General features: G+C 39.5%; 1 protein-coding gene across 9 annotated transcripts in view; it reads left to right on the plus strand.

Moving 5' to 3' along the window:
- The window catches only part of PPFIA1 (PTPRF interacting protein alpha 1), a 54,481-nt gene that overhangs the window by 20,077 nt on the left and 8,923 nt on the right, over nt 1–25,481 (plus strand). For 2 of the 9 annotated variants that reach the window (XM_021299156.2, XM_065065551.1), the window contains exons 4-24: nt 1,096–1,260; nt 1,681–1,755; nt 2,253–2,354; nt 2,597–2,818; nt 3,612–3,758; nt 4,667–4,801; nt 5,845–5,928; nt 6,496–6,627; nt 8,827–8,889; nt 10,074–10,153; nt 10,410–10,542; nt 11,179–11,402; nt 12,094–12,328; nt 14,924–14,953; nt 15,703–15,854; nt 16,588–16,760; nt 17,212–17,305; nt 22,854–22,935; nt 23,062–23,262; nt 24,055–24,117; nt 24,606–24,632. In XM_021299156.2, coding sequence (XP_021154831.1) covers nt 1,096–1,260; nt 1,681–1,755; nt 2,253–2,354; nt 2,597–2,818; nt 3,612–3,758; nt 4,667–4,801; nt 5,845–5,928; nt 6,496–6,627; nt 8,827–8,889; nt 10,074–10,153; nt 10,410–10,542; nt 11,179–11,402; nt 12,094–12,328; nt 14,924–14,953; nt 15,703–15,854; nt 16,588–16,760; nt 17,212–17,305; nt 22,854–22,935; nt 23,062–23,262; nt 24,055–24,117; nt 24,606–24,632 — 2,619 coding nt within the window. Of the gene's footprint in view, nt 1–1,095; nt 1,261–1,680; nt 1,756–2,252; nt 2,355–2,596; nt 2,819–3,611; nt 3,759–4,666; nt 4,802–5,336; nt 5,412–5,844; nt 5,929–6,495; nt 6,628–8,826; nt 8,890–10,073; nt 10,154–10,409; nt 10,543–11,178; nt 11,403–12,093; nt 12,329–14,923; nt 14,954–15,702; nt 15,855–16,587; nt 16,761–17,211; nt 17,306–22,853; nt 22,936–23,061; nt 23,263–24,054; nt 24,118–24,605; nt 24,633–25,481 lie in introns of all 9 variants that reach the window. The other 7 variants (XM_005511054.4, XM_065065553.1, XM_065065555.1 and 4 more) reach the window with 6 other exon arrangements.

The following is a 25,481-nucleotide window of genomic DNA, read 5'->3' on the forward strand; positions in this document are numbered from 1 at the left end:
GTATTAGAAGGGGGTGGTCAGTAGGTCAGAGAGGTTCTCCCCCCTCTCTACTCTGCCCTGGGGAGACCACACCTGGAATATTGTGTCCAGTTGTGGCCCCTCAGTTCCAGCAGGACAGGGAACTGCTGGAGAGAGTCCAGCGCAGCCACCAAGATGCTGAAGGGAGTGGAGCATCTCCCGTGTGAGGAAAGGCTGAGGGAGCTGGGGCTCTGGAGCTGGACAAGAGGAGACTGAGGGGTGACCTCATTCATGTTTACAAATATATTAAGTGTGAGTCTCAGGAGGATGGAGCCAGGCTCTTCTCAGTGACAACCAATGACAGGACAAGCAGTAATGCGTTCAAACTGGAACACAGGAGGTTCCACTTAAATATGAGAAGAAACTTGTTCCCGGTGAGGGTGGCAGAGCCTGGCCCAGGCTGCCCAGGGGGGTTGTGGAGTCTCCTTCTGTGCAGACATTCCAACCCGCCTGGACACCTTCCTGTGTAACCTCATCTGGGTGTTCCTGCTCCATGGGGGGATTGCACTGGATGAGCTTTCCAGGTCCCTTCTAACCCCTGACATTCTGGGATTCTGTGTGTTGATTAAGAAAGTTTGGAAGCTTCTGCGCAGCTCCAAATCCTGCTGTGCAGAATGGGGAAAAGCTTGTAAGGCCACACTGCTCCTGTCATTCAGCTTTCTCGCTATTAAAGTTTTGTAATCATACAACACCCAAAATCAGCAGAACAGAGCGGGCGAGCTGCAGTGATGCCCCAACAGCTCACGCTGCCAGAACAGCTGCTCCCTCATTCACAGCATTTCCCACGTGTGTCCTTCTGATGAGCAATGCAGTTCCTCAGGCTGGTGCTTGGAACTGAGAAGACCTGCTTAAGTAAAAACCTCATTTAAAAGCTAGACTGAAATTGAGAGGTAGGAAATGTGTTAGCTCTGTAACTTCTAGCATGGCTAAAATGCTACAGATGGGTCCTGTGCCTGATGCCGTGGTAGTTGGCTGCCAGATTTGAAGTTTACGACTTAAAACTTAATGTTTTAGGAGGCAAAGTTTTCTGCAGCTGTGCCAAACTCAAAAAACGTTGTTCCTTTGTTGTTGTTGTAGCTATTGCTGGAACATTTGGAGTGTCTGGTCTCCCGGCATGAGAGATCTCTCAGAATGACCGTTGTGAAGAGACAAGCTCAGTCTCCAGCAGGAGTTTCTAGTGAAGTAGAAGTTCTCAAAGCACTAAAATCTTTATTTGAGCACCATAAAGCCCTTGATGAGAAGGTAAGAAATACGGTAACTAACATCTTATCCTGTGCCCTTATTTTGTGTGGACCATGTGGTTGTTCAGACTGAAGTTCTGTCTCTTCTTCTTCGTTGTAAATAAGCAAAAACATACACACTGTGCGCCTTACAAAAGAAAAGGCAAATTCTGGATATATTTAATTCTTGCCTATACGTACAGGTCATGTTGAGATACAGTTTGCTTATGATGAAAAGGAAAAACTATTTTAAGATACACATTGTTTATTTAGAAGGTTTTTATTGTGTGTGTTGTAATTAGTACTTACGGTTAAGCAGGTCTCCAAGTGTACTGGAAATAGTCTTGTTTACTGACTGAAGGGGTATGGCAGCGCAGCAATAAGTGAAATTGGTTTCTTTTAATTGTGAATGATTTCAAATTATTTCAAATTACTCTTTCAGGTAAGGGAGAGGTTACGAGTAGCACTTGAAAGATGTAGCTTATTGGAAGAAGAACTAGGTACTACACATAAAGAGGTAGGTTTCTTTTTCTAAAATAAGTCTTCACGTGTGCATTGAGGGTGTTTTAGTCAATATTTTTACACAGTAATTATTAATGTTCACTTTCACTTTTTTTTTCCAAAAGAGGTAACTGTAATTTTTAATGTAGTCACTTTGAAAGAGCAGAAAAGGAAAAGACCCCCACCGAACAAAACAACAACAAACACCAAAACAACCCCCCCCAACAAACAGGAACAACAAAACAAATGAACAAGCTGCCCATCACCTCTATCCCCCCAAACCCAACAAAAATGAAACCCCAACAGAACAACAAATAGAGTACCTGTGGCTTTAAAATCAGAATTTTTGGGTTGCAGTGGCATAAGGTTTTGAGTGCCCGTTCATATTTTATTAATACATACCTTGCGGTAGAATCAGTAATTGTTTTGCTCCTTCGCTTTTGCAGCTGTTCCTTATATTATTAGTGAGAAAGGAATTAACTTGAAACACGTGTATATAAACTTTTCTTTTAGTTAATGATCCTGAAAGAGCAAAATAATCAGAAGAAAACACTTCCAGATGGGATGCTGGATATAAATCACGAACAAGAAAATACACCGACTACAAATGGGAAGGTACAGCTGTTTACTTTTTAAGCTGATATCTGATTTTTTTTAATGATTAGTTGTAATATTTTCATTTTAAATTATAATAAAAGATGTTGAGTTATTTAATTTAAAAGTATCAGTTACAATTTCAATTTTTGCAGTTTATCCAACAAAAATTTAATCTTGGGGGGGAGTGTTTACAGGTAGGTAACAAGTGTTCTTTTCACATTTCTATGTAACATGCAAATACATCTTTCCCTGTTTTATAGCGGTCTTCTGATGGTTCTTTATGCCACGATGAAAACCTTGCTAAAGTGTTGGAGCTCCAAGACGTCATAGACAAGCAAAACAAAGAACAGACACAAATGAAAGAGCGTCTTACGGCTTTGTCGAGCAGAGTAACAGAGCTGGAAGAAGATCTTGACACGGCTAGAAAAGACTTAATAAAATCTGAAGAAATGAATACCAAGTTACAGAGAGACGTACGAGAGGTGAGGAGTAAACTGTCAAAATTTGGGTAGTCACGAATGTGATTGCTTTGTAACATTTTGGTGTTATTGGTGCTCAGTTAGACTCTTATGTCTTTGGTGTGATAGGTGAGAAGACAATTGTTTAGACTATGATGGTGCCATTTTTAGTTTAAAAGACCAGTTGTTTAGAACATTCCTCTTCAGAATTAATCTGTGAATGACTATATATTTTGCGAATATATTGACTTGTAGATTTAGCATTGTGAACCGTAGCATGTTCTAGAAAAGATGCCCGATCTTACCGTACACTCTACGCTTTTTCATGGAGTCTGAATCTTCTGCTTTTAAAGAGGTACATGGTTGAGGAACCACTTTGAGTGGTGTGATTGACAATTCCTGGTACTGATCAGTCACTAATCCCAAGGTCCTGTGTGTTGTGTATTGTATCCTTGTTAAATAGAAAGGGAGCTTAGTTAAATCCAAGAATGCTCTCTGACCATCCCCAGGAAGTAAAGGTTTGCTGTGTTTATGCCATTGAAAAGGTAAGTAGCATATCTGTGGTGTAATATAATAAAGACCTGTCTTTTTAAGCAATCACCGTTGCTTTAAAAAAAACCCCAAACTTTTAAACCCAAGTGAGGCTATTCTTTCTACTTCAGTTTTACTGAGAGATCTAACAAAGTGTAAATTATTTATTATTATTGTTGTTGTTATTATTACTACTATTATTATTTTTGATTTGTGGATTTTTCTCCCCAGTTTGATCAGTAAATGATCATCTGTTACATTCTGAATTCTGTCTCGTCTTGCACAGACTATGGCCCAAAAGGAGGACATGGAGGAGAGGATCACGACTCTTGAGAAACGCTACCTCGCCGCACAACGTGAAGCGACATCTGTGCATGACCTCAATGATAAACTTGAAAATGAAATCGCCACTAAAGACTCCATGCATCGACAGGTTGTAATTTGAAAGAAGATAAAGTACATTTTGCTCAGCATAAAACTAATGGAAATAATTAATCTTCATACTGTGCTAAAGCACTTTGCTTTTAGGAAGATGAATGTCAACTGTGATGTGCTGTTGTTACCGATTGTTTTTCAGTAGCTGGAGGAGTGTATTGTACAGCGTTTTACCCTGGAGATGAAGGTGGGACAGTTTACTGTTCAGCAGGGCTGTTGTCCCTATTAACTGTGGATTTTTAAGTTATAATACGTGTATCCAGGCATCTTTATTTTCATGTGTGAGAATTACTCATTCCAAGCTAAAACAGTTTCTACACTTTTGTAGTGTGTAGTGATTTCTTTATAGCCTATGATAGAAGTCAACGTTGCCTTACTGCAGCAGGAAATTTGACGTATGTTTGACATGAATTAGTCCAACTTAAAACCACAAATGGTTGTTTAGCCAATCACTTTGTAACCCGAGGAAGCCAGACAACTCTTAGTCAACAAGATAAGTCCCTTTTAGTATAATTTTTAAAATACATACTTTAAATCAAAATGGAAATGTGCGTAGTGTTATTTAAAATATGAAGGATTTTTTTTTCCTTAATATAACTCAGCACAGCCTTGACATTGAAAATTTGCAGCTTGTTCTATGCTGCTTCTTATACTGTGGCTGAGTTTCTTTGGTGATATAGTTGCTTTCAGAATACACAAAATCACCTGCAGAAAGAAAACGTGTAGAGAAGAGTTTTTTCCTGCAATGAAGGGGCTGATGCCACAGCTTTGGTTTTAAAACCCGCTTTGGCCAGTTTCTTCTCCGCGGGTCTAGTAAAGTCAGGAATCTGCACCCTTCTTTTCCTCTTAGATGAGAATTAATTGCTATTTTAACACTAAACGTTTGCTGCTCGCAATCCTGTGTAGAGTGAAGATAAGAACAGGCAGTTGCAGGAACGACTGGAACTGGCTGAGCAGAAGCTGCAGCAGACGCTGAGGAAAGCGGAGACGTTGCCGGAGGTGGAAGCTGAGCTGGCGCAGAGAGTTGCAGCCCTGACAAAGGTGAGTCCGTCGGGCAACGTCCTCAAGACTCTTCTCGGTTCGTGTTCTGCTGCATAAAATCTGTTCTTAAAGTGTTTGTGTTTCCCCCAACTAATTCAGAAAGTTTCTCCTTGTTTCCTGTGCTTTCTGTTCATCTCTGAATGCATTCTGATATTTTTAATTTCTGTTCTTTGCAACTTCACCAGGTTTTGTGTTCACTCAGTTACGTTATGAAAATGTCTCTGAGTTATTTTGTTGCTTTTGATGAAAATTCATTCAATAATAGGCATCAAGTCTTCTAAAACAACAACTATTTCTGAAGGGGCACCCCAAATCTCTTCCACTGTTAACCAGCTGAGGAGTGGGGGGAGACAGAGAAGTGATGGTACTCACTAAAGATTAAGGTTTTTAGAAGGCTGCAAATGGAATAATGAAGTCTGAAGAATTACATGTAGTAGCTACAAATGAGCCTTTTCAAGTGCGTGTGTGTTTTCTTTTAAAGTCTTAGTTTCATTTCTTTCCCTGTTATCTCTCCTGTCCCTAACTGGCTCTTTAGTCTGACCTTTTGTCTCCTGGGAGCTCTGCTGCTAAAGATGCTAAAGTGTTGGAACTTGCCACCAAGCTTAGGAAGGTAGAATTTGTATCTTAGTCCTTGTTTCTGCTTGCTGCTTTCTGCTTTCTCATGGTTACTAACAAAGGGTCACATTGTCTAGGCTTAGCCAGGAAAAGCTGCAAATGCACTTAGTTTTTATTTTGGGGTTGGTTTTGTTTGTTTTCTTTGTAATTCTTGGGTATTTGAATGAACTGCTGTTGCAAGCTCATTTGCAAATAGTAGTTGATTCATGGTACTTAGGGGTGAGAGGCTTCATCATTTTGTTACTTACCATATCGACTCTTACTGGGTTCTTTTATTGACAGAAAGGCATCTGTTCCACATTGTGTATTACCATAAATGGCAGTTGCGCAAAGCATGTTAGATATATTATCGTACTTCAGTGTTCCTATGCTTTAGAAACCTTTTTTGTTTAAAAGAAAAATACCTAATTTTGTGTTCAAATTGACAGGCTGAGGAGAGACACGGCAATATAGAAGAACGGCTGAGGCAGATGGAAGCACAGCTAGAAGAAAAGAATCAAGAACTGCAAAGGGTACCGTACATATTTTTGGCAAAGATACAAAGCTGAAAGGAATAGTTGAATCCCCTTCATGGCTGAACTCCATTCAGCAAAGCTGGTTTTATTTCTCTTCTCTAAAATAAAGGCAGAGTTGAGGCTGGCTGATGGTTGGGAGATTTGAGCCGCTGTACTATGACTGACCTGAAATCCCAAGAAAAAGCTGAAAGTGTCCGAGGAAAGTTTGAAATACCTAATTCCTAGTGATGCTTTCTGACAAGGACACAGATTGAAAACTTGTTGAATTAAATGACTATAGAAAAATTGGTTCCTAGTTATAAATAACAGAATTGGTTCTGAAGTCTGAGTGTAAGCTCAGATTTTCAAGCTTCTGATCTTGGGACAGTTATTGATGTCTTAAGTGTCACTTGTACTCCCTTACAGAGTCATGGGGGTACATGCAATACTCCTTATTCCTTTGGAAAAATATTTCTATTAAAGAAAATGCATTTAGATTAAAGAAAGCTTACTGTTTTTACAACCTGGAAATTGTTATAGGCCTTGTAAATTGTAATTGATTTCAGTAGCTTTTGTGTATCTTAGGCTAGACAGAGAGAGAAGATGAATGAAGAGCATAATAAACGTTTGTCAGAAACTGTTGATAAGCTTCTGTCTGAATCTAATGAAAGGCTTCAGCTGCACCTCAAGGAAAGGATGGCTGCCTTGGAAGACAAGGTAACAAGTCACATCCTGGCATATACATTAATTCGATGTTCACCATTCTGTAGTGATTTGTGTACTTTGCAATGTGTCTATAACTTCAGGAAATAATTACTAAGGCCTTATCGATAAGTAGTTTCTGTCAAGGCTGTTTTCTAGTGTGGATTTTGAAAATACGTTCTTAAAATGTTGGGGTTTTTGGAGGTTGGCCCTACAGTGTTGAGAAGGCAGCTTTTAAGAAGCTTTATGCCTCTTAGTGGACTGGTGTGGGCTGCATAAATACATTCATCCACTGTAATACAGGAAGTCTAAAGAGTTAAGACTAGAACTTTGACCTCTTCAGTTTCTTTTAGTTCCCGCTGGTTCTGTCTGCACCAGTTGCCCTGACTCATAGTGGGATTTTGGCACGTTGAAACAACCTTGTGTTTTCTTCCTGGTAGATCATTTTGAGGCAGGTTATATGATGTAAACGGGCTGTTCCCTGTGCTGCCAAAGCACATGCTGGAGCCTTCCCCTGGATCCAGTTCATCTTCTAACTTGTGACATAGTTTACTCTGGTTTTGGATCTAGGTCCTTGCAGATTTTTCTTCCCTGCATGTCTTCGAGGATTCCCTTATTCTGCATAGTGGTGTCTTAAGTAGCACCTTGCTTGATGTTGACTTCGAATTGCTTTGTCTCAGATTAAAAAATACATAGTTTCTTTTACTGGAGGGAGGAATGACCATCTGGGGAAATATTTCAATGAAAGCCGAGTGGCTTTTGTTTTAAAGTCATGGTAATAAAACGCCTCAGTTGCAACATCTAATGATGTATCCAGACTTTGATAAATTTTGACTTTCTCTTGCACTCATGTCAGCTCAGTTCTCATCCCTAAACCATGGGGCAGCTATCTGACGTGTCTCTCCAGAATTCCAGAACTCTGCTTCCCTCACATCATTACAAAGATTTAGTTCATTCTTTTCCCCGCTTTTCCATTCTCAGAGCTGAGAGGGATCAGATGCTGCAGAACACGTGTGGGTCCTGCTGGTCCCTGTCCTTTGAGTTAATGATAAAGGTGCTTGTCTGCCATCCGAGGCTGCAAACTCGGACTATTTGCAAGATCACCAACTGCTCCTAATACTTCAGAAATTCTTCTTACGGGCCTTGTTTTGATGTCAACAAGGTTGTTTTAACGGTCTGAACTGCTTGAATATTGAGGGCAGGGGTCTTAGTGAACCCTGACCGCCCTTTACCCTCCAAACCCTGACTATGTTCGTGAATGAGGAAAATCTAGATTCCCTCCCTCTAAGTAACAGCTTCTAGACAAGTATTCTTGCTGTGGCTTCGAGCTCATTCTTTTATGATAAATTGGGAAGAAACATGCAGGTAAAAATTTAAGCCTTTTTTCTGATGACTGAGGCTTTTTTCCTGGCATGATTTGTGTGTTCGCATGCGAAATTTTACTCCGCGTTTGATGCAAATCGTAGTATTACTTACGTCAAGGAAATGTGTTCAGCAGAACTTCCTGGCGATGGTGGAAAAGGAAAAGAAAGTGACCCAGTTATAAGTTTCCTATTAGAAGACGGAATCTCTTTTTTTTTCCTTCTTGGCATCGCCTCCTACAGTCAAGTACAATAGCTGGAATTCCTTCATTGTTGTAGCTCTCAAATGTTTCTTAATTCTCAGATGATTTTTAGTCTGAGTTTGGAAAGTGCTTTGAGTAAAGATGTTGTAGTAGTCGTAAGTATTTAAATGTACTGGAATTGTTTAGAAGTTATAGTATACCTATAAAAATGACAGCTCTGATGTTAATAAAGGCACATAAGTGAGGGAGTGTTGCAGTTCTGGAGGTGCAGTACATCCAAGACATTACTGCATAGCAATTTTCTAGGTTAGGCAAGTGAAAAAATTAAAACCTAATGATAACAGCCAGTAATGTCTTAGTAACCACTCAGTGAATTACTTTGAATTATTTTAGCCCTCTAATTATTCCTTTTTTTACCAGTTTTGTCAAGTGGAGCTTTAAAAGGCTGGAATTGATATTAAATTTATATGGAACTTGTACTATTACTAAATACTTCTACTATTACTATGGCCAAACCTTCAACTCTAATCAAAGTGAAATGATGTTTGCAATAAAGTGTCTGTGACTTAAGGTGCATCTGTGTAGTGTTGACTGCAAGTTTGTGATGCTCATTTTGGTCATGGTTTAATTTGTGGTATGTTTTATTTTAGAATTCACTTATTCGGGAAATTGAACACGCGAAAAAACAAATAGAGGAACTTCAGCATGAAAAGGTAGGATACACATTTTTGAAACACTGTGATTGCTGCTTAGCGGGACCAGGTTTGAACACCCCCATAAAACTTAACATTACCTGGTCTGTTTCAAAGTAGGGGGCTGTTTTATGACATAGTGTGTCCCAGTTTATGATGATTTTATAGGCAATATGTAGTCTTTTTACTCAAAGACTTAACACGCTTTTGGATATGCGGAGTGGCTGAATATATTGGAAATTTACCAGAGTTCGAAGATTGTGTAGAACTTTTACACTGTTGTATGTGTGACCTTGAACAGTAAAAAGGAAGGAGAAATACTTTAAATATTGGGTATTTTCCCGTAAGTTTTTTCTTAAAGCATTTGGGTATCATGAAATGCTTGTTCGAGCGATAAAATTTTTTCAAGTTCGAAGAATTTGTGGGCAGGGAGAGAAATATTTAATAGGCTTGGCTGTTCCTTTGCAATAGCAGCTGCCTGGTGTTTTGCTTGTCCTGGACCTAGGAAATTCCCTTTTTGAATAAGTGGTGGGGCCTTTCATTTCTTTGCATTCTTAAGCAGTGGCAATTGATTTTGTTCTGAAATAATAGGTGTTACTGGTTATTTAATCACAGGTGAATTGCATCTCCCAAGATCATTCTAGCAAGTAGAGAGGCCAGACTGTGGGCTGTGCTTCTGTAACAAAATGAAGAATGCGTTCAGAATATTTTGCAGAATGTGCTTTGAATGTTTGTCTGTGTAGCCAGCGGTTTCCACACAAGGCACAGATGTTCATCGTCAGCCACGTTTTATTAGTCTTTCATTGTTTCTCATTCATTGGGTTTCTCTGCTGTTAAACTCAGAGTTTCTAGAGCGTGTAAGAATGTCCAAGTTAGAAGTGAATGCGCTTTGAACCTTTGCACAGAGCTTGAAAAATCTTGTTTCTTATTCAATATTATCCTTAATTACAGTGAGGTTAGTAATATGTGAATCTTATTTGGTAGCTGTATTTAAAATACACGTTGTCATTAAGTAGAGTCACAGTGTAGAGAGGTGACAGGATTATTCTTGGGTATCCTTTTGCGATGTTGCAAAATAGCAAAACTTTTTACATTTTACATCTTTGAAGGGTATGTTGTAAATTCTGTTATTTCTGAGTTTCATAGAAATAAGACCAAAAACTAAATATTCTTTTATATTGTGTATTGTCTATTTATCTTTACAGGATCAGCTGGTATTAAATGTTGAAGCATTAAGGGCTGAAAACGACCAAGTGAGACTCAGAGCCACATCACTTCATCACAGGTACCAGCACTTAATTGTATTTCATTTTTTTCTGATTTCTTTAAAGTTGCTTTGCCGAATGTAATTTTGTCTGTTATAACTGAAAATACTTTGGTTACAGCAAAGAAATACATTTTTTATAGGGCGTATAAAGCAGCTTTTATACTACGTAGAAAAAAGTGGCACTGTTGGGACAACAGGAATCGTGTGGGTGGATATTTTTGTTTGTTTCCACCTTCCCTGTACCTTTGTTAAGGATCAGATGTTTGTGTTCTAGCCGGCCAGATTTCAGATACCCAATGGCACCTTCGTCTGTGGCCGACAGTCACACCGACTCCTATGGCACCTCATCAGTGTTAAGGAGGCCCCAAAAAGGACGTTTGGCAGCTCTCAGAGATGAACCTTCAAAGGTAATAGAACTCTGAATATAATAATAATGATAATAATAACAATACTTTGTCAACAAAATAGATTAGATGGGGCTTAGCTATTGCAAGGAGTACGTAGCACTAAACTGCTAGATATATCCCAGTTCATTAACTGGTGCACAGCTACTAGTCTTTTTAATTGTTAGCAAATAATTGTAAAATTAGTATTTTGAAGGCCAGTTTGTATTAAGTGTGATAAGCTTGTAAAATATTGGAAACCGTCCTAATACACTAATTTGTTACTGTTTTGCAAGCAATTTTAAGTCCCTTTCGGGCCATGACTTCTAATTACGTCAAGCTGCTTCCAAAATTCTCATTGGATTTGATAGCAAAATTCTACTGTAATTAAGGGTTTATGTAGCCAAGATATGCGATGTTTTAATGTATTCAATGGGACTGCCCATTTTTAAATTTCACTGAGCTGTAAGATGCAAACTTTTCTACATTATAGCTTTTTTTGTTTTACATTTCTCTAAACGTTGCCATCTTGATGGATGCATTCAGCATGTAAGTGAGCTGTTTAAAAATTACTTTAAACATCTTGGAAAAACAGTAGAAATGTCACGCTTTTCCCATTGGAGTTTGGAATTTCTTTCAAATGTCTCTTAATTCTTGTAGGTTCAGACTCTGAACGAGCAGGACTGGGAGCGAGCCCAACAAGCAAGCGTGTTGGCCAACGTGGCCCAGGCGTTTGAAAGCGACGTTGACGTGTCAGATGTTGAGGATGACAGGGAGACCATATTCAGTTCTGTTGACCTCCTGTCACCCAGCGGTCAGGCTGATGCTCAGACTTTGGCCATGATGCTTCAGGAGCAGTTGGATGCAATCAACAAAGAGATTAGGTACGGTCTGCCTGCTCTTATGATTCTGATAAAAAGAAGTTTCTGTGACACTAGAGATGTTTTTTGTGGGGTTACTCAGAAAATGGTGGCTGCCCATTGAGTTTCCTGGTGGGACGGTTGACAGAAGTAATTAGTTTGCTTACGGCCAAGTTATCTTTTCTGGTTCTTTGTCTTCAGTCCCGTTAATGGAAGGGTTTGTACATTACTAGTTTGGCAGAAACATCTGCATGGTGGTAATAGCAGGAGTGTTCACCAGTTTTTTGAGTTTAGATTACAAGATTTTTTTAGTGTAGCTGTTTCACTCCTTTCTAATGCCTGAGTTGCCCATTCTGTTTCTACTATACTTGGTTGAATATCATAGAATCATTTTGGTTGGAAGAGACCTTCAAGGTCATCAAGTCCAACCATAACCTGACTCTGGCATTAAACCATGTCCCTCAGAACCTCATCTGTACATCTTTTAAACACCTCCAGGGATGGTGACTGCATTTCCCTGGGCAGCCTGTTCAAGTGCTTGGCAACCCTTTCCGTGAAGAATTTTTTCCTTACATCCAATATGAACCTCCCCTGGTGCAACTTGAGGCCGTTTCATGTCATCCTACCACTTGCTACTTGGGAGAAGAGCCCAACCTCCTCCATGCTCCAACCTCCTTTCAGCTCATGTTTCTTTGAATTATTTTTTTTCTTCTAGACTTATACAAGAAGAAAAGGAGAACACAGAGCAGCGTGCGGAGGAGATTGAAAGCAGAGTGGGTAGTGGCAGTTTGGACGCCCATGGGCGATTCCGGTCCATGAGCTCCATTCCTCCTCCCTATGCAAGTGGTTCACTGGCTGGTTCCTCCCCTCCTGGCAGTGGCCGCTCCACCCCGAGGCGGATTCCGCACAGTCCAGCTCGGGAAGTGGACAGACTAGGTATCATGACACTGGTGAGTATCCATTAGCTTTAATTTTCTAGAGGAGTGTTCCTTTTCTCTAGGAAATGGTGGTTTGATTTTTTTCTTTATCCCCCCCCTTTTCTCTTCTTACTCAGCTGTATTTTTCCTTTCTCTAGGTTTTCCTACTGCTTCCTTTCAACTTCTATAAAAAGTGTAAGATACAGTCATAATGATTAGGAAAAACATTCAGAGCTCAAGTCTCTTATTTGGTGAATATCTCATGCCTAAGTATTCCATCTGTTGTTACGGTCTTTCTTCTGACTCCTCTTCCAAAAGAAATAATGCTTTCTTTTCAACGCCTGGTACAGCAGCCAGTTTCTCCCCCTGCTTTGTACTTGATTTTTAGCAGTTCACTATTCCACTAATTACTCAGCTAAAAAGTGATTTGCATATATTTTATGAATCTTGAGGGTTGTGGAGGTATCTCAGCTGTTTTAATGAGTACTGCTGTTTTAGTTTCGCCTATTAAGACTGGCAGGTAAAAGAAGCATCTGTTAGACCTCATAGCAGATGAAATAGGAGCTTGGGCTTAGCACTTCAGTGAGCAGAGAAAGATGGATCCATTCTTTTGACATTAATACGACTGCTTAGAAAAATTACTCCTTGTGGGAGCTGCTTTATGCACGTGAGCCTATCTGTAAAAACAACATACAAGTTCTCCACCTTTTTGTTTTTATGTAAATGTTAAGCAAACCTACCAGTTTCTTATATTTGGAATACCTTCCGCTAAGGGGCATCGTGGATACAGGTATTTATTTGCAAGCACCCTCCAGGAAAAACTCCTTCTCTAACTTAGCTCTAGGTACATTACTTTGTCTCCAGGTTTTGCATATGTGTTTGGAAATTGTACTTACTAGTTGTACATGCAACACCATACATAATATACATTATTGCGTTGCGTCACTGCACGTGTGTCGTGTCCATACGATACCAAACAGTAGACAAGGAATTCTGTCCATCACTGCAAGAGCAGGGGGGCTGTCAATGACTGACTCAACTCGTTTGAGTCTCTTACGTGTCTTTAAACACTCTCATATTTCAGCTGATTCCTTCTGCTAGCTTTTTAAAATGCGTACGTATACCAAAAAGTCTGTTTTCATAACAAGGAATAATTTCATCTTTCTTGCATTTAAAATTAAAAAAAATGTATCATCTGTAGCCACATATCCAGGGTCAAACACACTTGTATAGAAACTAACACATTTCAAAATGTCGAATGCTTTATATTCTAATTTTTTCACAGTAATAAGTAGTTAAGCTACGTACTTCTCTTACAGAAAACCATACACAAATGTAATAGCTATTTTCATGAAAGCTAGATGAGAAGAATGTGTGTCATGTGGAAATCTAATGTAACTGAATAAAAGAATTACATTCACTTTAGATCGTAAGGTTTGTGACTCAAAAGCACTTGACCCATTGTTCGCAGTTGCAATTGGCATTTTAGTACCTTCTTGCAACTGATTTGTGAAGGCGTGAAAACAAGAAGCTGTGCTTCTAGAATTACAGAACAGGAGCTTTCTAGGAACTGTTGGAACGGCTATTATGAATTATCAGACTTGAATGAGTTCCTACGAGGTTTTTTTTTGATGTTTAACATACAGTTTTTTATATTTATGAGCATGGTGGCAACATTAGCTCAGTGCCAGCTGCAGTAGTGGTCTTAGGCAGTTCAGTTTCAGCTGAAAACACCCACGATTAAAATGAATTAAAAAGCATCAACATGATAAATCGAGAAACCCATAGCTCTCTTCAGCAGCCTCTGTGGACAGTTTTCATTCCATAGGGTGAACATTTTTATGGGTGGTCAGATTTCATAGATCAATGAGTCTGCTGTGCTTGGAGGAGCGAGTGGATGATCTTTAAAGGTCCCTTCCAGCCCACGCTCTCCAGCGATTCTGTGAGCTTACAATTTATTAACATAGCACTCTACAGCCACTCTGAACACAACTTGACGTATTAATGCTGCATATTTGCCTGTATTCTAAATCAAAAAAAATGATTAGAAGTTGTCTAATCATAGAAGTCTTTTGAAAGATTTTATTGCCAAATACATTGATAATTAGAGGACAAATTATCTCAGTTAAGCTGTTGTCAGCATTGGTGTGAATAACTGGGGTTGCTGCCTCGCTCTGTGCGCTGCAGATGTGGGAACATCTGGAAAATGAGATTCTGCAGCTTCTGGAGTGGATGGAGAATAAAATAAAACCGGTGGGAGATTCTTCCTCAAACATTCCTGCACTTTTAAACTTAGTAAAAAGCACAGAACACCGTTGGTGTGGAGAAATCAGATATTGCTGGCACTTTGTGTCTCGCTGTTAAAGTGCAGCTGCTTTTTACTCTATGGACAACCAGCTATAAGCCTTGATTATTTTTTTCCTTCCCTTTCCCCACTTCAGGGATACATTGAAGTAATCTGTGATTTGAAGAGTATTTCGTACTCTGTATCTTTCTCTGTGCCGTTGCTGTAATTGTTATTGATATTCTCCCTTATATGTTTTGTCTGTAGTACTTGTCTTGGTCTGTGCTACAGTTTGCAATAAATACAACTTTTCCAAATTTCTTTTCTTTGCATGCATCTATCAGCCTAGTGATTTAAGGAAACACCGTAGAAAGGTAAAAATCTTTAGTTTATTTACTGGTGTGCTCCTTCATCTCCTCCCCTGGCCCCAAACTCATTAGTGGATAACAGGAACATAAAGGAAACCATTTGTAGGGTAACCCTATAACCAGGATTATATGCTCTTTGGTATTAAATGTAAATGGTTTATCATCTGAAGTGTGGATTTTTGTTTGTTTTGCTGGTGTGTGGGGCTGTGGTGCTTTCTGTTTGTAAACCGCTTTTTGTTTGCAAACACTATTTTGCTATTTTTCTGGGACAATATTTAATTTTAAAGAGCTGCTAGTGCACACACAAGTCTTCATTTCTGTGATTCAAACCTGGAGATAAAGCGTAGCCACAGGTATATAGAAACTGACTTCATAGAATTGGTAGTGTTACTAATCATTGTCTAAACACACAAAAGCCATTTCAGTTCTCACTGTTATTTCACAGGACCCTTCAGCTTAAGTTCTGTAGATTAGTTTGGTGGTGCTGAAGACATTACTGTAGTTGATAGCTCTATGAATGAATAAAAGATGAGCACTACTTGCTCATTTCAGTCTTAGTAGTTTGTCACTGAAGGTAACAGAAAATCCAGAAAGAAGTCAAAAAATAGACACCTGCAGAATGGTAAGGGCAAGAGCAACTCTTTAACACTGAAATAATTCATTTTTCCTTTCAGTATTTTGTATAGCATTGATACTGCATTCATGTTTTTGTGTCTCCAACGAACCCCTCAAGTTTTCATTCGTTTTTTCATTAGTCTCCGGCTTCTAGAGAAGAGGTACGAGATGATAAAACCACCATCAAATGTGAGACGTCGCCGCCTTCTTCACCGCGCTCTTTGCGTTTGGACAGAGTCCAAAAAGGAGCTTTGCACACCGTGAGCCATGAAGATATCAGGGACATTAGGAAGTAAGTCAGGCCTACCAGGGTATCAGAATAAAATCCTAAAGCTGCGAAGCTGTTCAGTTTATAGGATTTTAGTCTAGATATTCAAGTGTTTCTCAAAAGGCAAGATCATGAGCACATAAATGGGTGACTGTGTTACATAAAAAATAAGAATCCAGATCTCTTTGATGGTCAGAAATGGCTTTATAAGAAGAATTCTTCTGCTAGTCAAGGTCCGCATTAAGTTTGCTTCATGTTTAGGAAGTGAAAAATGTACAATTCCCATCTTCTCTCACAGGTTGGAATTCAGCTATAAACTTCAAAATACATTGCAAAATAACCATCAGATGGGTTGGTTTGGGTTTTTTTGCGCACTGAGGTATCTGGGGTGGGTTCCACTCAAGTATTTCAAACTTCCATTGGCTGCCTCAGGAACTTGAGTTGTCAACTGTGGCCTCTCTGAATTGCACTTTAAACTGTTTTATTTCTTAAAGAATTGATGTGTAGTTCTATGCTATAACATATAAATATGTTTCTTGCATGATTTAGTTGCTTCCACCGTTTTTTTTCTATTTAATGATACGTGTTTTAGTAGACAAGTTTATTTTCATGACTCACTAAAAGCTGAAATTAGAGCTCATTAGTGAGTTATTGAGTGAACTTGCACAGAAACCCAAATTTGTCTTTCACTATGTTGTGCTAGTGAATTTGTTATATCCATGCTCCTTTATGACTCCTTTTTTTTTTTTTGGTAAAGTTCAACAGGTTCACAAGATGGGCAAACAAGTAATCCCAGTAGCAGCAATAGTAGCCAAGATTCCCTTCATAAAGCCCCCAAAAAGAAGGGGATCAAATCCTCCATTGGCCGCTTGTTTGGCAAGAAAGAAAAGGGACGACCTGGACAAACCAGCAAGGAAACACTAGGACAAGGTTGGTGGGTTTTGTTTGGTTGGTTTTTGTTTCTTTGGGTTTTTTTCCACAGTAAGAGAGTTCAAGACTGAATTTTCTGGTGTGTGTGTGTATCCATGTGTGCGTATTTATAACTGATTATTTAGATTGGGTACAGGATTTTTTGGAGCTAGTGACGCTGAATCTTCTGGTAGGTCCTTTTGTGCGTGCAGGACGCAAGTTCGGCTAGTCAGGTATTACCATCTTTCATGTTCAATAAACTGGTTACCTGAGACTTATTGAACTGTTACGGCTTGTTTTACGAAGCAAAAATTTCATCTGTATCTCAGAAATGAAAGAGACTTTTGTTAGTATTGATGGCAGTCACATTGCAAAGGATTAAATACTTTTCAGGAAAGCACTAGTGATTTTTGAGTTCTAACTGGCCAAAATGGAGAAGATAACAAGGTTGGTGTTTGTTTTTATCTTGCAGTTGGCATGGGAGAAGCTGATAGTTCCTCTCAGGATGCCTTAGGCCTCAGCAAGCTTGGAGGTCAGGCAGAAAAAAACAGGAAAATGCAGAAAAAGTAAGTTATGAAATACTTTTAATCCTCTGTTGTTAAGATATTGCTTTAATTTTTTTTTTGTTTGGTTTGGTTTTTATTTTGTGTGTTTTCAGAGCATTAATAGTAGCGTAGGTCATGGTAAGTTTGAAACAGACTTCAGTGCTGAAAGCTGCAATAAACAAAGCTGGAGATAAAGGTGGATTCTGATCAAACCCGCCTCAAAACTTTGTTCTATGTAATACCTGTGAGTTGAACTCATTTGCAACATCTCCCAGAGTTGTCTTTGGCTGCAAAAGGGCTGACAGAGTGAAAGGCTGAGAGATTCTTCTCTACATCCTTCTCTGTGCATTTGCTGCTTCCTTACTAGCAGGTGACTCTCAAAGTCCAAGAAAAACTTCAGTTTAACGTTCACCTTTGAGTATCTATTGAACGTTCTCAGGCTTAGAAGAGATGGAGGAAAGACCGTAATAATAGGTGCAAATATATATTGATGCTAGTAGAAATCTTAACTTGGTGTTTCTGTGGTAATACAGGAAACAGTCAAATTTATGTGAAGTAGGATCAAGCATTCTTTGCATTTTTGCACCCAAAGCCTTGAGCTTTGTTGCTTCTGTTCAGCTGCATTTACTGTGTCAAAAAACTGACCAAGATCAGACCCATCTTGTGGGTTTTTTTTTTTTACTTTTGAAGGCAAAATAGTTAATGTTGCAAAGAAACTGTGCTGAGTTTTCTCTTTGTGCGGGAGATGCCTTGCGGTACCTGAGTTCTTTCACCAAATAATAATAATAATGCCTGGTGGCTGCTAATGAAAACCAGCAGGGTGTTGGTTTGCAGAGTCAGGATGGAATGTGGGTTTGTTTGTATAACAGAACGCTCAGCTGTTTTTCTTCAGACTGTTCCACTGAAGGCAGCCGAACATTATTGTGATCTGGTATTTTCCCCTTTGTACAGAGCTTTAAATTCATAGCACATCTTGGCTGAATAAACAGTTTTAGCCTGGTCATATCTATATAGTGGCAAGGCCTTTGAACAATATAGATCTTAGTAGCAGCAATAAACTTCCTTCTGGAGTAAAACAATCTATAGTGGCTTGTTTTAACAAACGCAAGAAATGCAGTTGCAGATAAATCATGGCTTTTCTTTGTAAACATTCTGCCTTTCAAAAATTTACTGCTGTTACTTAAAATATGCCTCATGGCTGCGTGTTGGTTGCTTAAAAGGCACGTGTCTGTATCAGACAGATGAAGTTTTAGTCTGAAATTGCCTCACCAAGCTATTAAATATGAGTACGTGCTTATTTGCAGGAAGGTATCCATGATTCAGGTATGAAACAAGACCGTGGTGATAAATATACGTATCACAATGTTTAGTTTTATTTCTGTTTCTGCTGAGGGCTGGGAACTTCCATGAGAAGCAAATCTGCTATGGTATGTTAAAAATGCCGGCAGTATCCTTTTAATCCAGCTGTCCCAGAATCCTGGCAGGTGTTGGGAAGGTGGGAAGGGACGTTATCACAGCGTCCCGGATCCCTCGCTGCCTTCTCCAGATGCTCCTTATCAAAATGAAAAAGTGGCAAAGCTGGATGAATGAGGAGAGTTGGGGTTAAAGCAAATTCTTGAGCCTGACTTCACTTATTAAAACCTGTATTGAGCAAAAAGAATTCCAGTTACCTGAATGCTCGGAACAATGACAGCTGCTCCTATTTATAGTTGTGTCTAATCCCCCTTTGCTTGCTTATCTTTCTGGTTTCTGCCTGCGCGCACACAAACAGGCTGAGGGCAGCATTCGGTGTCTTTACTAACAAAAACCCATTTATAGTTACAGAATTAAATCGCAGTACCCATTATTTGTCTGGTTTTGTATGCCTTTGAGTTCAGTTTAATCGTAGCTTTCTTTTTTTCCCTTCATTGTTTCGTTTTCCTTTTGTTTACTGTTTGATGTAGTGCAAAATCAGGGTAAGTTTATCTTTATTTTATTAGGATTGTTGTGAAATTATGATAAATCCCATTTGGATTCTTTAACAATATATTAAAAACCCCAACTTTTCTCAAAGAAGTCTAATTGTGAGAGGAGATAGTACGTTGTGAAAACATGTTGCTGAAATCAATCCAGTGTTGTGCAGTTCAGTGTGAATTCTTGTTCAATGTCTTGTCTTAGTTTGCATGGTGTGAATTTGTATAATGGAAATGTTAAACCCTACTTGGAATTAACTTGGGTTTTGAAAGTTCTTTAGCAATAGTAGATATTTGTGGCAGTTTGTTTCCAAGGTAGCTGTATTTCTGTAAATCCTCGCTCTTTGTGTACTGAATTGAAGTTGGTTTTGGTGTTTTCATGCTGTTCATCTTTGAGCTGTGCTACTGACAGTGTTTGCCACAACTTATTTGTGCTTTTCTGTGTACAACACAACAAACTTAATACTGTATTAATCAAAAAGGAAGGCAACCCTAAATTTAATATAACTCTCCCTAAAAAAAAAAATATGCACAAAACATTTATTACATTCCTGAAATCAATATATAATAAGGATATTAAGTTTCCACTGGTGCTCTGCCGGGGGTAATTCTGTTTTCACCTCATGTTTTGCTGCTGTTGCCGTTCAGTTTTTACATCTTGGACTCTCTTCACCACCTTCCCTACAGTGTTTTCTCTACTCCCAACTCTTTCCAACTCAGTTCTCTTCAGTTCCAACCAGGAAAGCTGGTCCCCAGCATTCCTCCTCGGCTACAGTTTCTGGATTTCCCCATTCCCATGCTGTCCTAAACCAGTGACAAAGGGATGTAGCTCTGCGCTGCTTGATTTCTCCTCTGGGATTAGCACATGTTGCCTGCCAAGAGCAATTCTAAACACTTCAGATGCACTTTAAAGGGCCTCATGTGTTCGCGGCTCCATCAGGCACCTGCAGGTTTGACATCATTTCTCATCCCACATGGCCACAATTTCTTTGTTCTCCGCAGCTGAGATGCCTTTTGAATGTGTCCAACAACAAGCGTTCCCCTCTTGCAGCAGCGCATTTGGTCTCCCTTTCCAATTCTTTTATTTAGTCTGTAGACATTCATCCCTTGGTTTCATCACCCAAGAGTTATTCTGGTAGCCAGCTACTCCTTTAACATTCCTATGTCCTTCATGGTGCCAGCTTTATACCATCTGTTAACACTGTAATGTTTTGTTTTTCTCACCAAAATACGAGGCTGGATTTTGCACCCGCTTCTTAGATTGCATATTCTTTACGGAATCTGATCGTGTATTGCTGGAATGCAGCGAGTTTCTCGGTGAAGTTGGAAGGGAATCATTGGAAAAGTGAGGTTTTCTGCTATAGGAAAAGAAAAATGATGCATCATTTGTGGATTAAAACAGCAGCTGCCTTTGAATTCTTCCCATGAGATGTTTGGTGCCTGGGCTACGTCTTGAGCTTTCAGTTTAATGGTTTCCCATGCCAGAAAGTTTCCGTCTCTTCTTGCATGTGAATGAATTCTGCTGTTACTTTTCTGCTTCATGTCTGCTTTCCTCTTTGGATCCATCGAATCATTTCTGCATAAATACTCATAAATACTTTTATTTCTGTGTTTGCCTCCATCACGTAACACTTGCAGCCACAGTTGTTTTCTGCACACAATACCATGAGTTTATTGTTTCCATCGTAGCCTCTCCTTGTTCTTTTGATCCATTCCCGGTACTGCTCATCTCCAGACGATTTGCTGTTTCATGGTCAACCTGAATTACATGGGGAGACCTATAAAACTACCAGAAACAATACTGCAATTCTCTGAATTGCATACAGTACCCAAGCTGCTTTATAACCACCAAAAAATGAAGGCAAAGACACCATTTTTGAAGTTAAACTACTTAGAAAAAAAAACGTTGTATTCCTTTCTGGCCAATACAGTATTAAGCATTTGATTCTGTTCTTGCCAAGCAGGATTTTATAACATCTTATTGATTTGTTTTTCTTACATTTTTAGTCTTTAAACAACAAAGTGAAGCAAAAGTAGTGATTTGTGGGACTAACGTAATGCGTCCCACAATAGCAGGAAAATAGCCGATCCTTTATTCCTAATTTAGAAATATACGTCTATTTTTGGTGTCTACAACTATATATTAATTTTTACGGTCTTCTCTGTTAGTGAAATCCAGCTATTGAGCTGCTAACTGTTGAAGACTCTCTCTATCTTAATTACTGGGTCTTAAAATGGGTAGGTTAGAATGGTTATTTGTAACCAGTTTGCTGGCAGTTCCTCCCTCCCCTTTTTCATTCCTTGGCAGGACATTTAATTAGAATAAAGCATCGGGAGGTGCTTCTAGAGTAATAGGAATTCATTGACATGCAGCTGGAGAAGTACTATCCATTGCTAAAGCTGTTGCTAGTATATTTATTACTTCATTGATTATTTTTTATGTTGCCTACCAATATAGCCTGAGGATCCTAGGTATGCTGGCATCTCTAAAAGAGCTGATACTGCACATTTATTCTGCACTACTAGCAGAAAAAGCTGCTAGTATTTCAGTGACCCCTTTTCAAGACGTCTTGTAGATGTGTTTAATGACACTTCTGAAGGTTGGGGGGATTTGGGTTTAAATTGCGAGCGAATTATAAATCCGTAACGTAGGATCCTCAATCTGTAGTATTGCTGCTTATCTTCTTAATTCTACACTTGCAGGGTTGAATAAAAAGCATAAAAGAGTAAAAACTGTCCAATTAGACTATACTGGTTTTTCTAAAGTTCTGTGGAGGGTGAGTGGAGACTTAACCCTATACAAGTAGCTTTCAAAGGCAGCTTAAATATGTTCTTTTCAGAGTTTACCCATTTTTTCAGGCAGACATAACCAAGCAACGTCGCATGCCAATACCCACAACACTAGTTTATGTCTCTTGGTTTATCAAACATCTTTGGCAGCTTTTTATAGGGATCTTATGTGCTCCCATTGTTTCTGGAAGCTGAATTGCCAGTTTCCAACTTCAGCCCCTTCTGTTTCAGAGTAACAAAGGAAACGGTGTCATCGCAGGAGATGAAAGCGGAGTTTCAGGACGCAGCCTTGCAGAACAGAATTGCCAAAGAATATGATGCTTGTCTGAAACAATGCTTGAAATTCTGACAGGCTGCAAATTAAAATTCGCCAATTACGCGGTCATTGTCTCAGCGTCCAGCCTGATGGGCAGTAGCGTTTTGGTATTGTGGGTATCTGATCTGTACTCACACACCTCCACGGGTTTCAAATCTGCACATTGAGGAAAAAGCGACTATTTTGGCTCAGTTCTAATTTGCCGAAGAGAAAATTTCGGCAGTTGAGAATCTGACTGACAGATCAGCCTGAGACCTCTGCTTTGTGTTGGTTGGGGTGCCAGTAGAAGCTTCAGACACAAATTTCTGAAAGGCAAGATCCCGAAACCTCCTGCCCAGCTCATATAGTCCTTGTACATGTGCTGTGGCTGCCTTAGTGGCCTGTCATATAAGGCTGGAAAAAGGAAGGAAACCAACTCTTGGAAAGAAGATAGGAAATCGAATGCAGTAGTTAAATGGTAGAATTATAACGAGTTTCTCTTTGTTATTAATAACTATTTCTGTAATTGTAGGCATGAGTTGCTGGAGGAAGCCAGAAGACAAGGTTTGCCTTTTGCCCAGTGGGATGGGCCAACTGTGGTTGTGTGGCTGGAGGTCAGTGGTCCCTCCAAAACAAATAATTGACCCCCCCCCCAGTGTGCAGACTTGTAAAGAATTTAAAGTTTTGGAGCCAGGAATGTTTTGCAGCTCCCGTTCACTTCCTTTTCTTGTGTGTTTCAGCTGTGGGTTGGGATGCCAGCCTGGTATGTGGCTGCTTGCCGAGCAAATGTGAAAAGCGGTGCTATCATGTCAGCTTTGTCTGATACAGAGATCCAGCGGGAAATTGGGATTAGCAACCCCCTGCACAGGCTGAAGCTGAGGCTGGCCATTCAAGAAATCATGTCACTAACGAGTCCATCTGCACCTCCCACCTCCAGGACGGTAAGGAGAATGATCCAGCGTTAAACATCTTTTTAGAACCGTTACAGTTTCCAAAAATTCTCCCATAAAGATGTAATTGAAAGGATTTGAGCTTCAAATAAGAATTAAATTGTAGAACACCACATTATTTAAATATAGGATGTTTCTTTCATGGAAATTAAATGAAGGAATAACTACGTTTTCTTTCCTAAGGGAAAGAGAAGTTGATATCAATGTATGTATATAATCCAAAATATTTGGAGTACATGTTATTTGCCTCATCTTTTGGCCTCAGAAGAATTTATAATACAGCTGAAGTGTGAGTGTACATGAACTTGTGCAATAGTTGGGAGGCTCTTTAACCCGTTGACTCCAGATAATGATTCAGCCTACATAAACTAGGAGTCCGTGCCTCTGTCTCTACTCCAGTACATTTGGACACTCAAAGTCAGTGTGAATTCCCTCTCAGGAGTCTGTCAGCCCTATAATCTAATTTCTGAGATTCCTGGGATTACACCTGAGACCACCAATGGATTTTTGGGATTAGAGCAGAGTCAAGTGTTTGCCCATTAATTCCATCAGTATAAGCTGTTGATCACGTTCAGTGTTGTTAATATCTTTGAGGAAAAGTGATCCGTGTTAAAGGGTTTTTATTCCGTGCCGTTACTTTCACTAGATACACCTAGTCTTAAGACTTACCGTTGCTTTTGCCCATGCCTGCTCCTTACATGTACCGATTGCTTATATGTTCTGCAACCTCTCCTCTTTGTTACTGCTTTCCTTGCACTGGATGGGATTGTGGGGTCATGTTAGACCACGGGAAATGTCTGGGTAACACACGAAGAAATGGAAAATCTTGCAGCCACCCAGCAAACGGTTAGTTTATAGTGTTGCCGCTTCTGTTCCTTGGAGTGCCTTTCCCGCTTTCTGAGCCTTTTGGTCTTTGATTTTTGATGAATGCATTCAAATTCTGGATCATCAGTTCTTCTAATTATTAACCTTGTAACCTGCATCTTGGTAGTGTTTTTCTTCCGAAAGCTGGGGGGGGGAAAAAAATCACCACCGATAACATTGTAAACAAGGCTCTTTCTAATCTGGAAAATGGAGCTCTAATTTGATTCACTAATAGACAAATTGAATTATTTATGCAGAAATTTCTTCTCTCCAGAAAACCTAATCAGTAGATGGTTTTGCAGCCCCTCACGAGTGTCTTGTCTTGTTTTCCAATGCATGATTCTTGCTTTATCTAGATTTTTTGGGTATGCAGTAGACATAGTCTTGCAGTGCATCTTTAATTGTGGTCTCCTTACTAAACTTAAATACTAATACCTGTGTGTTCTTTTGCTTTTCTAACCACGTAACAGGAAGATGAGGAGGGAAGCTGGGCTCAGGTTGGAAACTTTATGTAATATTATAGACTATATGTAAACTGTCACAATAATGAGAGGATAAAAGAATCTGGGTTTCCTTTTTTAGCACTTTTAATGACTCTTGGCGTGGCTTGGGGATTGGGAGAGGGGGAAACTAGAGGCTTATCTCTGTATAATGCATACTTGGATTGTACACTTCTGTATTTAGGTGATTTAACTATTTTACCATTTTCTGCTACTTCCAAGATTTGGTGGTTCGTCATTGAACATTTGTAAAATACTTCGTTACATAAAGATTTTTAATAGTAGGGCTGTCAGGGGAAAGAATACCCAAAAGTCTTTGTCATTAGCTTGCTGAAGTATTTCTCCTCTAGCTTATGAATCGCCAAGATGTAGTTATCTTGCTTAATAAGCGTAGTTGTATTCTATTCATTGAACATATTAGATCGTATTTTTAAGTAATTTGATGCCATAAAGCGTGGTGTTTTTGGGGGGGTGGCTCTTTGGGAAGGCAGAATCCCCCATTAATCTGGTGTGTGCAGACAGTCCCAGCTCAGCCTTGGCCACCACCCCAGGTGTGCTGCAAGACACATGGAGCCCCGATACTTAATTAGATTTCTCTGCACTAATTCTGTAATCCTCCTTGATGAATTGTTTTCCCTTCAAGTGCCGACAAATCCTAATTGTATTTTCGGGCGTTGAGATAGTTACTTTATACAGGGATAGAAACAAAACTCGGGATTTGCCGGTGAGCCGGATCTTAGGACAGGCGAGTCTCTTCTTGTTTGGCTGCCCCCCAGCTTAAACCTGGTTTAATTCCCATTAACCAGATACTCATTTGCAGAATGTCAGGAATAACAATCAGTTTCC

This window comes from Columba livia, chromosome 5 (genome assembly GCF_036013475.1).
Source record: "Columba livia isolate bColLiv1 breed racing homer chromosome 5, bColLiv1.pat.W.v2, whole genome shotgun sequence".
Classification (NCBI taxonomy): domain Eukaryota; kingdom Metazoa; phylum Chordata; class Aves; order Columbiformes; family Columbidae; genus Columba; species Columba livia.